General features: G+C 44.8%; 1 protein-coding gene across 5 annotated transcripts in view; it reads right to left on the bottom strand.

Annotated features, from left to right (window-relative positions):
* The window catches only part of INSC (INSC spindle orientation adaptor protein), a 314,937-nt gene that overhangs the window by 22,736 nt on the left and 277,954 nt on the right, over positions 1 to 14,247 (bottom strand). For all 5 annotated transcript variants that reach the window (XM_030201048.1, XM_030201053.1, XM_030201051.1 and 2 more), the window contains exon 11: positions 1,094 to 1,249. In XM_030201048.1, the coding sequence (XP_030056908.1) occupies positions 1,094 to 1,249 (156 nt within the window). The remainder of the gene's footprint in view (positions 1 to 1,093; positions 1,250 to 14,247) is intronic.

The raw sequence follows: 14,247 nt of genomic DNA, 5'->3' as shown, positions 1-14,247 counted from the left end.
CTCAAAGTTGACTTTTGACCCATTGCTAGGTATGGTTTGGGAACATCATGGAGGAGTAGCCTAATGGTCAGTGCCGTGGGCTTTGATCTGGCAATCTGGGTTCAATTCCCCCTTGTAGCTCCTTGTGATCTTGTGCAAGCCACTTAACTCTCTATTGTCTCAGGTACAAAAATATAGATTGTGAGCCCTCTAGGGACAGAAAGGGCTTGGGGGGGGGGGGGGGGAACTAGGCCACCAGGGCAGGTGGGAGTGGTGCCCATTGGGTCACCAGAGAAGCTGTTTTGACGGGGGGGGGGGGAGCTGTACGCATGCAAATGCGTGCTGAACATGTTCTGCAAACCCTAAGCATTGGAGAGGAATACCTAATGTTGTGTTTAGCATGCATTTGCATGCTACTTGCACTCAGAGCTGGTGAGATTGTTGTTACACGTTCTCACCAGCTCTGATCATAGGGCAAAGACAAATGTGAGAACTAGTCCAGCACTAATGGCCTCTAGCGCCGCATTCGCCTTTGATCATCGGCCCACTTGTTCTCGAATACCTCCATCTGTGTAATTTGATGAATTCTGTGAGTTGGGCTAGAAGGACTCCTTTTGCATTGGTTGGGAAAGTAAAGCCAGTGATAATGTTTGCTAAGATTGTCAGCTGGCTTCAGTTTTTCTTTTTTCAGAACAGTCCTCATTTTTGTCAGGCTGGCTAAATAGGTTTGTAGTTTAGATTTCCCTAAGAAAAGTAAGACTTTGTCCATGAATGAAATGGGATACACCCAAAACCAGATCAGCCTGTCTTGGAAAAAAAACCTGATAAATCATAGAATGTTGGAACCTGTCAGTATGATATGATTGAGATGACCGTGTCTGAAGTACCATTAACAGCATAACTTTTTTTAATTAAATATTTTTCTCCACAACTGGTGCATTTATGATGTTGCAAACACACAAAGTAATTGGTCATATTATAGTTGTTGGACCCTGTGTTACTCCTGAACAAAAAACTAAACAGCCAGTTTATAAACCCATTACCTGCCATAAAGTGAGATAGGAGGGTGATCACTAGTTAATTTGTCAATTTTGTTAGCAGATTAAAATCTTACAACTGAGCTTTATGGCTGCATGGGCAACTTCAGGGTCTCGGCTAAGTCGTGCTAGAGTCACTGCAGACTTCTGCTGAACTCTCTCACAGGCAGCAACTTCCCCTGGGCTCCTCGACGATGACTTCTCAAACAACATTTCCACCAGCACCTGCACACCTTGGAACAAGCAAAAAGAAAAATAAGTAGTTAACTTTCCTATATGGGGATTGGATAACTTCAGACATGGAACACCACAGACGGATCTGGTTTTTAGAATTTGCCAAGCCAAGGTATGCATATTAATCTTCTTCAATTAAATGTATGCAAATATTTTTCATGAATATTCACTGTGGTCATCCAGAAAACAAGACTTGTTCTTAATTCTCCATGGCCAGGAGTGCACCTCTGCTCCGTAAACACAGTACAGATAAGTACCAGGAGTTTCCAACACAATCCTGAAGGCACACACAGGGCATGATTAAAGCATAGGCAAACTAGAGCCCAAATATGCAGGAGGGGCCCTCTCAGATGTGTCAATTCAATGGCTCCCAAGGCAGAATTTTGCCCTAATAGATCAGCAGTCGAAAGAAAGTAGAGCTTTTAGGGGGACTACCAGGGTCATGGCTGCCCACAGAGGATCTGTCTATTCTGCCCACCCCCTGTGCAATGTCCTCCAGTCAGCAGGAGGAATCGGTGATCAGAGCTTCTTCTCTACTGCTTCTTCCTCTGCCAGTTTTCCTCTACAGTCAAAACGACTGAAGGTTCCACTGCTGGAGTTCTAAAATGTATTTATCGTGATGCCCTTGTTTGCCTAGAAACCACCTAATATAAAATATAAAAATTATAGTAATAAAAACAATAAAAATCAATCATATGGAAAATTCCACAATTTCGAGCCACCATACAAAAAACTCAAAATCAAATTTACACATTCAGCCAACCGGAGCAATGCTAATTGTGAAGAGGGAAGACTATGGCTCAGGGCATACTCTTGAATATGATTCATCCTTGGCACACCTAACTGATAGGGATATGCTTTAGCTCCAATTCCTTATTAAAATGGAATAAAAGAAAATCAAACAAAATGTGGCTCGCTTTGTTCATTTAAAAATATTAGGATCTAAGAGGGATCTGAGGGAGTCTACAGAAAGTTGCTCTTCTCCTTTGATAGCACTCCCACACAGTGTCAGAGCCACCTTAAAACTTATAGTTCTGCCCAGGAGGAAAGTGACACAGGAGGAGTGGAACCAGGAGAGCATGGTCCAAGAAGTATATAAGCATAAGCTAAGGCCATAGCTAGGTTAAGGAGGCCCAGAGGGAAGCAGCAACACCCCACAGCATACATCTCCAACACTTTTGTGAAGAGGCAGCGGAACACCATTTTGTTTGGGGAGCCAAACTCCGCCCCTAGCCCTGCCTATGCTCCGCACTCAGCTCCACCCATGCTCTGCCCCCAGCTCCAGCATCTCACCTAATATCCCGTTCTCACCCCCCTCCCATGGCATCCAGCATCCTTCCCTACCTTTGAGCCCCCCATCATAATATAAAAGTATGTAGGCAAATATTAAACTGAATTCCCAAAAAGCCGCAGTGCAACTCCAGAGAAAGAGAAAAAGTGATGAATGTCTCCCTGTACTGTGCAAATATAAAGACAGCAGATACAAATGTCAAAAACTGACATATTTCAATCACTATACTATAGGTTAAAAAATACAAATAAAACAAAAAATGGAAAATATGATGATATCATTTTATTGGACTAAATACATTTTTCAATTAGCTTTCAAAGGCCAAAACCTCCTTCCTCAGGTCAGGACAGTATACTGCTGTTATGGTATTCTGTTCTGACTTGAGAAAGAAGGGTTTGGTCTCCAAACATTAGTCAAAAATGTATTAAAATTAGTCCAATAAAGATATCACCTTATTTCCATTTTCTGTATTTATGTATTTATTTAACATTAAATTTTTATTGAAGTTTAATCATTACAAAATTTTGTGGATCACACAACAATTAACTGGTATTAAACAGAAAGTGATCCTCCAAATACAAAACTAGACCCCCTCGTACCCGCCCCCTGTACCCCCTCCCTGTGCCTAAGGAGCAAGTTCAGAGCACTCTGTGATTCCTTTGGAGTAGCACACCCCTTTCTGACTAAAAAAACCTCATAACAACTCTCCCAAGGCACAACTAACCCTAAGTCCACCCACCCCCAAGTCTGCTTAAATGCCCTTCAGCAACCAATCCAAGTGTGTCCATTCATCAACAGTAGGGTCATACCGCCCCAGTCGATGAACTGTTAATTTCTCCAGTTCTCCCAGCAATTTCAATTTCGAGAGCCAACTCAGTAAGGAAGGCCCTCTGTCCTGTTTCCAGTGAGCAGCTATAACAGTCTTTGCTGCCGCCAAAAATAGGCGTTTGAGATGATACTGCCATTTCAGTCCTCTTCGATTACCCCAGCCAAGCAAACACCATTTAGGATCACAGGGAAACAATATATCAAGAGTTGAGGACAAACTTTGTGTAATTCCCTGCCAGAACCCCTGGAGCTGACTGCATAACCACCAGACATGGAAAAAAGTGCCCGCTTCCAATCCACACCTCCAGCATAGGTCTGTGGAACCAGGGAACAGAGCCCTTATCCTGTCTGGTGTGTAATACCATCTACTCAATACTTTAAATGCATTTTCTTTGATCATAGTAGCATAGTAAATGACAGCAGATAAAGACCTGTACAGTCCATCCAGTCTGCCCAACAAGATAAACTCATTTACATGGTATGTGATACTTTATATGTATACCCAAGTTTGATTTGTACTTGCCTTTCTCAGGGCACAGACCATAGAAGTCTGCCCAGCACTGTTCTTGTAAAGAGTTCTGAAGCTATCGTCAAAGCCCCTTAAAATGTACACTCCAGCCCATCCCTATCTATTCAGTCACAATCAGGGCATAGACCAGTGATGGCGAACCTATGGCACGTGTGCCAGAAAAGGGCATGCAGAGCCCTCTCTGTTGGCACGTATGCTGTCGCCTCAGCCAGTTCCAGTCCCCCTCTGATTAAAAGTCATACCTGCATCAGGCCTCCCTCCCACCCACCCAGCGCCAGGCCGCCTGAGCACCAGGTCGCCCGCCCTCCCTCCCTCCGAGCACCAGGGCCCCCCTCCCTTGCAGAAACAGGAAATGAGGGCGGGACCAGCGTTTGAGAGACAGAAGGGAAGGCTGAAGGCGTGCCGAGCCAGCGCTTTTCACTGCCGCTGCCGACGCCGCCTTAACCTCGACCAAGTATGACTTTTAAATTTCGGAGGGGGGGCCCTGGTGCTGGGAGGGAGGCCGGCCTGGTGCTGGGTGGGAGGCCTGTTGCTGAGTGGGTGGGAGGGAGGGGTGCCTGGTGCTGGGTGGGAGGAAGGGAGGGATGCTGCCTGATGCTTGGTGGGAGGAAGGGAGGGGTGCTGCCTGGTGCTTGGTGGGAGGGAGGGAGGGGTGCCTGATGCCGGGTGGGAGGGTGGGTGGGAGATCTGGTGCTGGAAGGGAGGGAAGCCCTGGAAACGGAGTTAAGAGAACAGATAGAGAGCAGCAGAATCAGAGACAAGGACCAATATGGATAGAAAAACAAAATCACCAGACAACAAAGGTAGAAAAAAATCATTTTATTTTCATTTTAGTGTTTGGAATATGTCCAATTTGAGAATTTACATCTGCTGTCTTATTTTGCACTGGGTATACTGGAGCTGTAACAGCTTACAGAAATGATTTATAATGAAAAAATATCAAGTTATTTTTTTCTCCTATACTAGTATAATACTTTCAATGATGTCTGTTTATATGCGCCATGGCTGGTGTAATGGGTGTGGCTATCATAGGGGTGGAGTCATGTGGTGACCCCGCCCATAATATTATTCAGGTTAAATTGCCCTGTTGGCACTTTGCAATAAATAATTAGATTTTGGGTTGCTGTTTGGGCACTCGGTCTCTGAAAGGTTCGCCATCACTGGCATAGACCTTAAAAGTGCGCCCATTTTGTTTCCCAATTACCGGCGTCACCACCCAATCTCTGCTAAAATTCCACTGAACCATTCCTTCTAAACAGGATTCCTTTGTGTTTATCCCATGCATGATTGAATTCCATTACCATTTTCATCTCCACCACCTCCCGCGGGAGGGCATTCCACATATCCACCACCCTCTCTGTGAAAAAAATACTTCCTGACATTAGTCCTGAGTCTGCCCCCCTTCAACCTCAATTCATGTCCTCTAGTTCTACCGCCTTCCCGTCTCCGAAAAAGGTTAATTTGCAGATTAATACCTTTCAAATATTTGAACGTCTGTATCATGTCACCCCTGTTTCTCCTTTCCTCCAAGGTATACATGTTCGGGTCAGCAAGTCTCTCCTTGTACAGTTTACAACGCAAATCCCATACCATTTTTGTAGCTTATCTTTGCACCGCTTCCAGTCTTTTTATATCTTTAGCAAGATACGGCCTCCAAAACTCTGAACACAATACTCCAAGTGGGGCCTCACCAACTACTTGTAAAGGGGCATCAACACCTCCTTTCTTCTGCTGGTTATGCCCCTCTCTATGCAGCCTAGCATCCTTCTGGCTACAGCCATCGCCTTGTCACATTGTTTCTTCACCTTTAGATCCTCAGACACCAACACCCCAAGGTCTCTCTCCTGAGTTAAGCTTACTAATCTCTCCCCTCCTATTCGGTATCTCTCTTTTGGGTTTCTGCACCCCAAGTGCATCACTCTGCAATTCTTGGCATTAAATTTTAACTGAAAAATATTAAAGAAACCAAAGAAAGTATATTATCAAAACAAAAGTGTGTAAAAAAATTTCTGTGTGAGAAATTTTTAATGCTAAAAATATCTATAATATATAAAATTATGATTTATGCTCAGTTTTTTTGGTGTATTACAGCGGGTTTTTTAGACTGACAGCGTTGTCCATGCTGATTAGGCTCTCGGAGCAATTGAGACTCCATTCCACATCAAAGGTGCTACACTGTGACAGTACCACCTACAATATTTTGATCAGGATTAGCTGACCCCTGAGGCAGGCGCCAGTGCGCCGAAACACGGCCCGTGTCAGGTCTATCTCCCTCCTATATCAGCGTCTGCCACCTCTCTCCCTCTTTCATCTGACATCTGTACCCACTCTCCCCCCTCATCCAGTGTCTGTCCCTCCTCTCCCCACTATATAAAGTGTCTGCTACCTCTCCCCCCTCATTCAGCGTTTGGCCCTCCTCTTCACCCTACATCCATCATCTGCCACCTCTTTCTCCCCTTCCATCCAGCATCTGGCCCCTCTATACCCCTCATCAAGGCAACCTCTGGCCCTCCTCTTCTTCATCCAGCATCTGTTCCATCTCTCCTCCCTTCCATTCTCCATCCAGTTCCCTTTTCTCAGGCCCCCAACATCCTCTCTTAACCCCCCACCAGACACTCTCACTGCCACTGGCGAACCAGGCTCTCCCCAGTCCCACCCAATACCCCTCTTTTGCAGCCACCACAGCTGCTGCTGCTGCTGCTGCTGCTGTTTCAGCAGTGGTGGCAAAAACAGAGCAAAAGATCATGGGGCCGCACTGTTCCTGCTCACGGCTTATCAGAACAGGAAATTAAGTCAGAGGACGGCGGGATCAGCAGCCCTGAGCAGGAACACTGCGGCCTCATGATCCTTTGCTCTGTTTTTGCCGCCACTGATGAAACAGCAGCAGCGGCAGTGGTGGCCGCGGCAGGGGGGTATTAGGTGGAGTGGGGAGAGCCTGTTGCACGCCTCCTGCTCCCTCAGATTTTCAGGGGTGCTATGGCACCCGTGGCTCCCCCCATTTTGACACCTATGTTTATGTGTGAATTGTAACTGCTACAGTCAGACCCTGGCAGATTTTGTATCTTTACCCTGAGTAATTGCTAGAGACTACACTGGTAAATTTGAGAATCTAGGTCAGGGACAAATAAAGTGTGCTGCTGTGCTGAGAGGCAGTAACGTACAAAGTGGCCCTGCAGAAGCAGGCCCCACGAGGACATTGTTATATTTACAGACTAGTTTTATGTTGTCTTTTTCTCCTTGCTGTGAATAGAACAGGACCCCTGACCTAACAGCTTTAATAAATGCTATTTGTCTTTACCTGCAACCGTTATGTGGCTCTGTCTTATCTGGGCTCCAGGCCTGCCCTTTCTCATTATCACGGGGGGAAAAGCCTTCCCGAATGCTACCACTCCCCCATCTGAGACCCATTTGCACGTGTTAACTATGTCTTACATGTGGAAAAGGGCACATGAAAAGCAAATGCATAGAAAATAGTGCATCAACTTGCACATGATCTGCATATTTATTTATTTGTTACATTTGTATCCCACATTTTCCCACCTATTTGCAGGCTCAGAGTGGCTTACATAATACCGTTGTGGTGTTCGCCAGTTCCGGTATGAACAAATAAAAGGTGTTAATGTGGTAGGATTGGGTTCATGTGAGGTAGGTATAATGGGGAATTTATGGAGGAAAAGGGAAATTGAGATGTGTCTGTTCCGATCTTTGGTTTTGTTGTGTTGCAGGTAGTCAGGCTTTTATGTTGGGTCAGTGGGATATGCTTTTCTGAACAGGTGTGTTTTTAGTTCTTTCCGGAAATTTAGGTGGTTGTACATTGTTTTTACTACTTTTGGCAGTGCATTCCATAGTTGTGCGCTTAAGTAGGAGAAGCTGGATGCATACGTTAATTTGTATTTGAGTCCTTTGCTGCTTGGGTAATGAAGATTTAGGTATGTTCATGCTGATCTTATTGTGTTTCTAGTTGGCAGGTCTGTGAGGTCTGTCATGTATCCCGGGGCTTCGCTGAAGATGATTTTATGAACCCAGGTGCAAATTTTAAAAACGACACATTCTTTGATTGGGAGCCAGTGCAGTTTTTCTCTATAGACATTCCAGGAGTAATTCTTTAAACTACATGCTAACACTTGCACACCAATTACATTTGTAAAACATTAGAATAATGTGCAAACATAAGCACATAAATGTCAAAATTCTGCTTACGCACACTTCTGTAAATATGCATATATCTTGCATAGTGAATATTTTATAGGTAGTGGTACATATAGTTGGAGTCTAGGTGGGACTTACTAAATAAATAAGTAAGTAAATAAGTTAGTAAGTAAGTAAGTAGGTATGTGATTTTGCTCTGAAATTAGTCATGGGTGCAAAGTACCTGTGGGACAATCGCACCTTCTTTTTATCCAGCTAGATATTTCAGAAAATAACATACAAACTATTTTAGAAAAAATATGCTCAAAAAAGAGAAGCATCACTAAGGGGTTTGCACATATATGTAGAAACTTTGCTACTTAAGGAGCCCTTTCACTAAGCTGCATTAGGCGCTATTGTGTGCCTAACGCAGCTTAAAATTGTGTACCGTGGGACACACTCAACTGTCCTGCAGTAACTGCCAAATGTGCATGTGCTAACTGCACTGTCATAGCAAGGGGGGGCGGGAGGGGCGGTCCGCCCCGGGTGTGAGCTCAAGGGGGGTGCTTCTTGCCAGCTCCCCCCCCCCGGGTGCACCACGATGACACCCCCCCCCCGACCCAGTGCCTACCCTGAACTCCGTCTAAGCTTCCACACCCTACCTTTAAAAAAGCTCAGAAACTGAGGCGAGGCGCAGCGCCTCGCGCCTGCAAGTAAAGGAAGTATGGATGGATCGTCTCATCGTTGATCGAGCCTTCCCTCACTCTGTCTGTCCTGCCCTCCGCTGACGCAACTTCCTATTTTCGCAAGGGCGGGACAGACAGAGTGAGGGAAGGCCCGATCGACGATGAGACGATCCATCCATACTTCTTTTACTTGCAGGCGCGAGGCGCTGCACCTCGCCTCGGTTTTTGAGCTTTTTTAAAGGTAGGGTGCGGGAGCTTAGACAGAGTTCAGGGTAAGCACTGGGTCGGGGGGGGATGTCATCGTCCTGCACCCGGGGGGGGGGGTGCAATGGCGAACCGCCCCAGGTGGCAGCCCCCCTTGCTACGCCACTGGCTAACTGTATACTAAAAAATAATTTTTTGAGGGTGTGTGTCAGGGGGGCAGACAGTTGGTGGGCGTTCCTGTGTTAATCAGTTAGCATATTTACATTAGCACAGGAATACAGTGTGAGCAGGGGCACCAACAATTTATAAAATATCCTCCATCACACTGGCAACCACTTCAATCACTTCACATGAGGGGTTATATGTTCAGACCTGGAAAGGCCCAATAACAGTTCTACGGCTAATTCACAACCACCTGAAGAGCCTGATAACAAAATCCTGGTAAGCCAAGATAAATCACACTACAGTAATCTAAACTACTAAATACCATCATCTGTAATACCTTTTTAAAGTCAACCCTGCAGGTGGGGGACTCCCGCTCAGCTTAGAGGGAACAGTGACAGTAAGTGCTCATCCGATATAATAATTTGCACCTCCAACGTTCCATCGCTGTCTGGCTGCCTGGGTTCATAACATCTCATGACATAGAAACATAGAAACATGACGGCAGATAAAGACCATATGACCCATCCAGTCTTCCCATCCTCTGTAGCCCCTAATTCTTCCTGTTCCTAAGCGATCCCACATGCTTATCCCATGCCTTTTTAAATTCTGGAACAGTCCTAGACTCCACCACCTCCACCACCTCCACCGGGAGGCCATTCCACGCCTCCACCACCCTTTCTGTGAAATAGTACTTCCTTAGGTTACTCCTAAGCCTATTCCCTCTTAACTTTGTCATATGCCCCCATTCCAGCTCTTCTTCGTTTGAAAAAGGCTCTCTTCCTGTACATAAATGCCCTTGAGATATTTTAAACGTTTCTATCATGTCTCCTCTTTCCCTCCTCTCTTCCAGCGTATACATGTTGAGGTTCATAAGCCTATCCCTATCATTTTTGCATTCAAGACCGCTTACTAATTTCATAGCCGCCCTCTGGACCGACTCCATCCTGTTTATATCTTTCCTTTGGTGCACGCAGTACTATAAATGGGGCCTGACTAGAGACTTATACAATGGCACAATCACCTCCTTTTTCCTGCTGGTCATACCTCTCTTTATGCACCCAAGCATCCTTCTGGCTTTGACTGTCGCTTTTTCTACCTGTTTGGAAGCTTTAAGGTCATCAGACACAATCACCCCCCAGTCCCGCTCTTCCTTCATACACTGAAGCACTTCACCCCCTATACTATACTGTTCCCTCGGATTTTTGCGACCCAAGTACATGACCCTGCATTTTTTGGGATTAAACCTTAGTTGCCAAATATTGGTCCATTCTTCTAGCTTCACTAGGTCCTTCCTCATGTCATTCACACCCTCCAGGGTGTCCACCCTGTTGCAGAGTTTAGTATCATCCGCAAAGAGACAAACCTTACCAGACAGCCCTTCCGCAATATCGCTCACAAAGACGTTAAAAAGAGCCGGCCCTAGGACCGATCCCTGTGGTACTCCACTGACGACATCCTTTTCTTCAGAGCAAGCTCCATTTACCACTACCCTCTGTCTCCTTCCATTCAACCAATTTTTAACCCAATCAGTTACTCTAGGTCCCATACCGAAGGCACTCAATTTATTTATCAGTCGCCTGTGTGGAACCATGTCAAAGGCTTTGCTGAAATCCAAGTAAACCACATCAAGCGCCCCTCTCACATCCAACTGTTTGGTCACCCAGTCGAAGAAGACAGTTAGATATGTCTGACACGACCTGCCTCGGGTCCTGCATTCCATGTAGTTCAAGAAATCTCACAATCCTCCTCTTTAGAAGGGTTTCCATTAGTTTACTCACCACCGAGGTCAGACTGACAGGTCTGTAATTCCCAACCTCCTCCTTACTTCCACTCTTGTGCAAAGGAACCACATATGACGTCAGCCAGCCTCCAGCGTTCCATTCCCCCTCACTGCCCCGCCCTCGCATCAAAATGTAATGATGTCAGAGGGCAAAACAGTGAAAGGGGAGGGAATGCTGGAGGCGAGCTGACGTCAGGATGTTGCCAACGGAAGGGATGCCAGCCAGGCCAGCCAGAAAACGATGAGGTACAAAGGAAGAGAGAATCGTGGCACATTGAGGGGAGGGCAGGGCAGAGCAGAATCGCGGGACATGGATGGGAGGGCAGGGGACAGGAGAATCGCTGGAAATGGAGGGGAGGAGATGGAATGGGATGGGAGGGGAGGGGAGGGAAGGGAAGAATCGCTGGACATGGAGGGGAGGGCAGGGGAGAGGCAAAAAATCGCTTACAAGAGAGCCTTTCTAGGGCCTGTTTCATTGTTGAGGAAACGGGCTGGGTTCCACTAGTGTGCTAATAATAATAATTAGCGAACGGTCATTAATGCAAAAAATCAAAACAAAACAGAAAACTGGCCATTTTACAGCTGTGGTAAAAATGGCCTTAGCATGTGGGAAAAACCTGCATAAGGCCACTTTTTACTGCTGCTGAGAAAAAGGACCACAGAATAAAGGCATCAGAGCTGCACTGAATACCAAAGCTCAAAAGAGAGAAAGAGGCAGATTGTAGAAAGGATGTAGAAATCAGAAGTCAGGATATCTCAAAGCTCCGTAAGCATTGTAGAACATTATCCCCCGGATTCTATATATTGCACTGAGATTTCTGCATGTAAATCAAAGCGTATTCCATAACAATGTGCATAACCTAATTGGTTAACAAGCTAATCCATAGGCGCCAACTCAAGCACCCCCAATATTTTGGGACCCGAAGCCAGGGGCAACCTACCACATGATGTGCCGGTGCGGCGCCTCTCTCTCCTGTGGTGACCCAACCACAACACTGACACGATGCATTATCTTTGGCACTCGGTGGCGGTGCTCCGCTCCTGTCACCCTCTGGCCCCCCCTCTCTCTCCTGTGCTGACTGCGACGCTGTCGACAGACGGACACTGATTCTCTCTCTCTCCCTCTGCTGTCTGCTTTAGCTAGTACATTGGCTGCCATTGATACCAGAACTTCTCTCTCCTGTGGCCTGCCCCCCTTCATAGGTAACTTCCTTCATCCACAAGGGTGGGTCACAGCAGTGGGAAGTGGAAGGAACTCACGTCTCATTTGGTGGAGTCAGCAGCGCAGTCACCCGTGGTGGTTTCACTCACCTAAGAAGTAAGCAGTAGCACCCACCTTGTCCTTGATGATGACTATATATTAGATAGATAGATAGATAGATAGATAGATAGATAGATAGATAGATAGATAGATAGATGGTTGGGAGGCGGGGATAGTGCTGGGCAGACTTATACGGTCTGTGCCCTGAAGAGCACAGGTACAAATCAAAGTAGGGTATACACAAAAAGTAGCACATATGAGTTATCTTGTTGGACAGACTGGATGGACCGTGCAGGTCTTTTTCTGCCGTCATCTACTATGTTACTATGTAGATAGATATAGATTTTAATGTTCTTGTGTTTAATACTGATGATGTCGTCAGGACAGGCAGGCACACATATTCAGCCTCACTAAACTTGTATACATATTTTATTTCTTTTTACTCTTCTTACATGCTGCTTCCTTTGGACTGTAAATATATCAGTTATCAGTACTAAAATAACAAGTAAATGTGATTTTTCTACTTGGTCTATTCATAGTTTAAAAAATTATAATCATGGATTGTTGCCTAAACAAAATTTCTCCATGTTTACTCGGATTGCGTGTTGAAAATTCAACGTAGTCGTCGTTGTACACTCTAGAAAATTGGACAAGGTTTTTTTTTTTTATTTAAGAAAAGAGCATTTAAAATGCTACTGTTTATTTTTATCAATTAAAAAAATATGCATTTCCATGCTAGAATATAGGAAGAGAGTAATTTTCTAAGCTATATTCACAGTTAAAACTGTTCGTTACTGTTGAACACTTGGTGGAGCAAATCCTCTTGGCCTCGCAGTGCCACTTCCTTTATAATGCTCTTTCGCTCATCAAGAAATTGATTCTGTCCCTTTGGGTGACAGAAGATTCACCACTACTATCTGCAGCTATGGTTAGTCAATATGAGGGAAATAGTCTGTTTTGAACTTAGGACCTATCAGCACAGCAGTCTCACTGTCTCCCACAGCTGATGATACGAAATGCTGTGGCGCAAGTTTTTACACTTGTACCCTGCAACTACTTAGACAGCAGACTCATTTTGCACACCATTCATTTTCGATTTGGTATTCCTCTGTTGTTAATTGTTTTATCTGAATGTTACAATAAAATATATTAAAAAAAAAAAAAAAGAAAGGTGAATGTAGTCTAAGACTATTTTTGGTGATGGCAGGTGGAGGAAGAATATTGGGTTGCGTTCATTCAGCACCCTCAATCATTTTGAAAAGTTGGCTCCTATTAGCTAATCAGCACCAATAGTAAGACATAAACAATCAATTATCAGCACTAATTGGCATTAATTAGAATTTATATGCACTATTCACTAAGCATGTTCTGTACAGTTGTGCACGTAAATTCTAATGTGCGTTGCCAAAAATGGAGCATGGCTGTGGGTGTTGAATGAGCAGTTTGTGGGTGTTCCAAAAATGTATGTGCAGGTTTATAGAATACACCTGATCTGCTTCTAACTTAGGCACTAATATTTACACCAAGATTTCTTTGTCATAAATAGATGCGCCTAGAGTTAGGTGCTGGTATGGCCACTAGGCGTATTCTATAAATCCACTTAGGTGTAGTCTACAAACCACACCTAAATCTAGGTGCAGTTTATAGATTACGCCTAAGCATAAAATTTTTCAGCGCCAATTTTTCAGGAGCCTTAAATAGAATCTGGTCCTCTCTGCTGACACAAGAGCCTGTTCTAAACTACATAGAGAAATAGAAGTTTATGTGGCAGGATCATCCATCTTAGAACCATAAACGCCTTAAATATCAACAGGCCCAAACAGGTACATAAACATTTATCACCAATTTAATGCTAATTAGCAAATTAAGCTATGTGCATAACTTACTGTATTTTAGAACTGCGTGCACAACTTTGGGCCTTGATGTGCTCTTGCACATATTTCTATGTGCTGTGCAAAAAATTAAGGCTGCAAGTTAATCACAGTTAACTATGCGATTAATCATTAATCACTATTAACAAAATTAATCGTGGTTAAAGAATTTAGTCACAGTGCAGCATCTCTTGTTTCCTCCAAACGTCTCTTCTGCTCTCTTCCACAACATCACCCCCCACATGTCAGCCTAT

Source organism: Microcaecilia unicolor, chromosome 4 (assembly GCF_901765095.1).
Source record: "Microcaecilia unicolor chromosome 4, aMicUni1.1, whole genome shotgun sequence".
NCBI lineage: Eukaryota > Metazoa > Chordata > Amphibia > Gymnophiona > Siphonopidae > Microcaecilia > Microcaecilia unicolor.
This window is presented reverse-complemented; position numbering and strand designations above follow the sequence as displayed.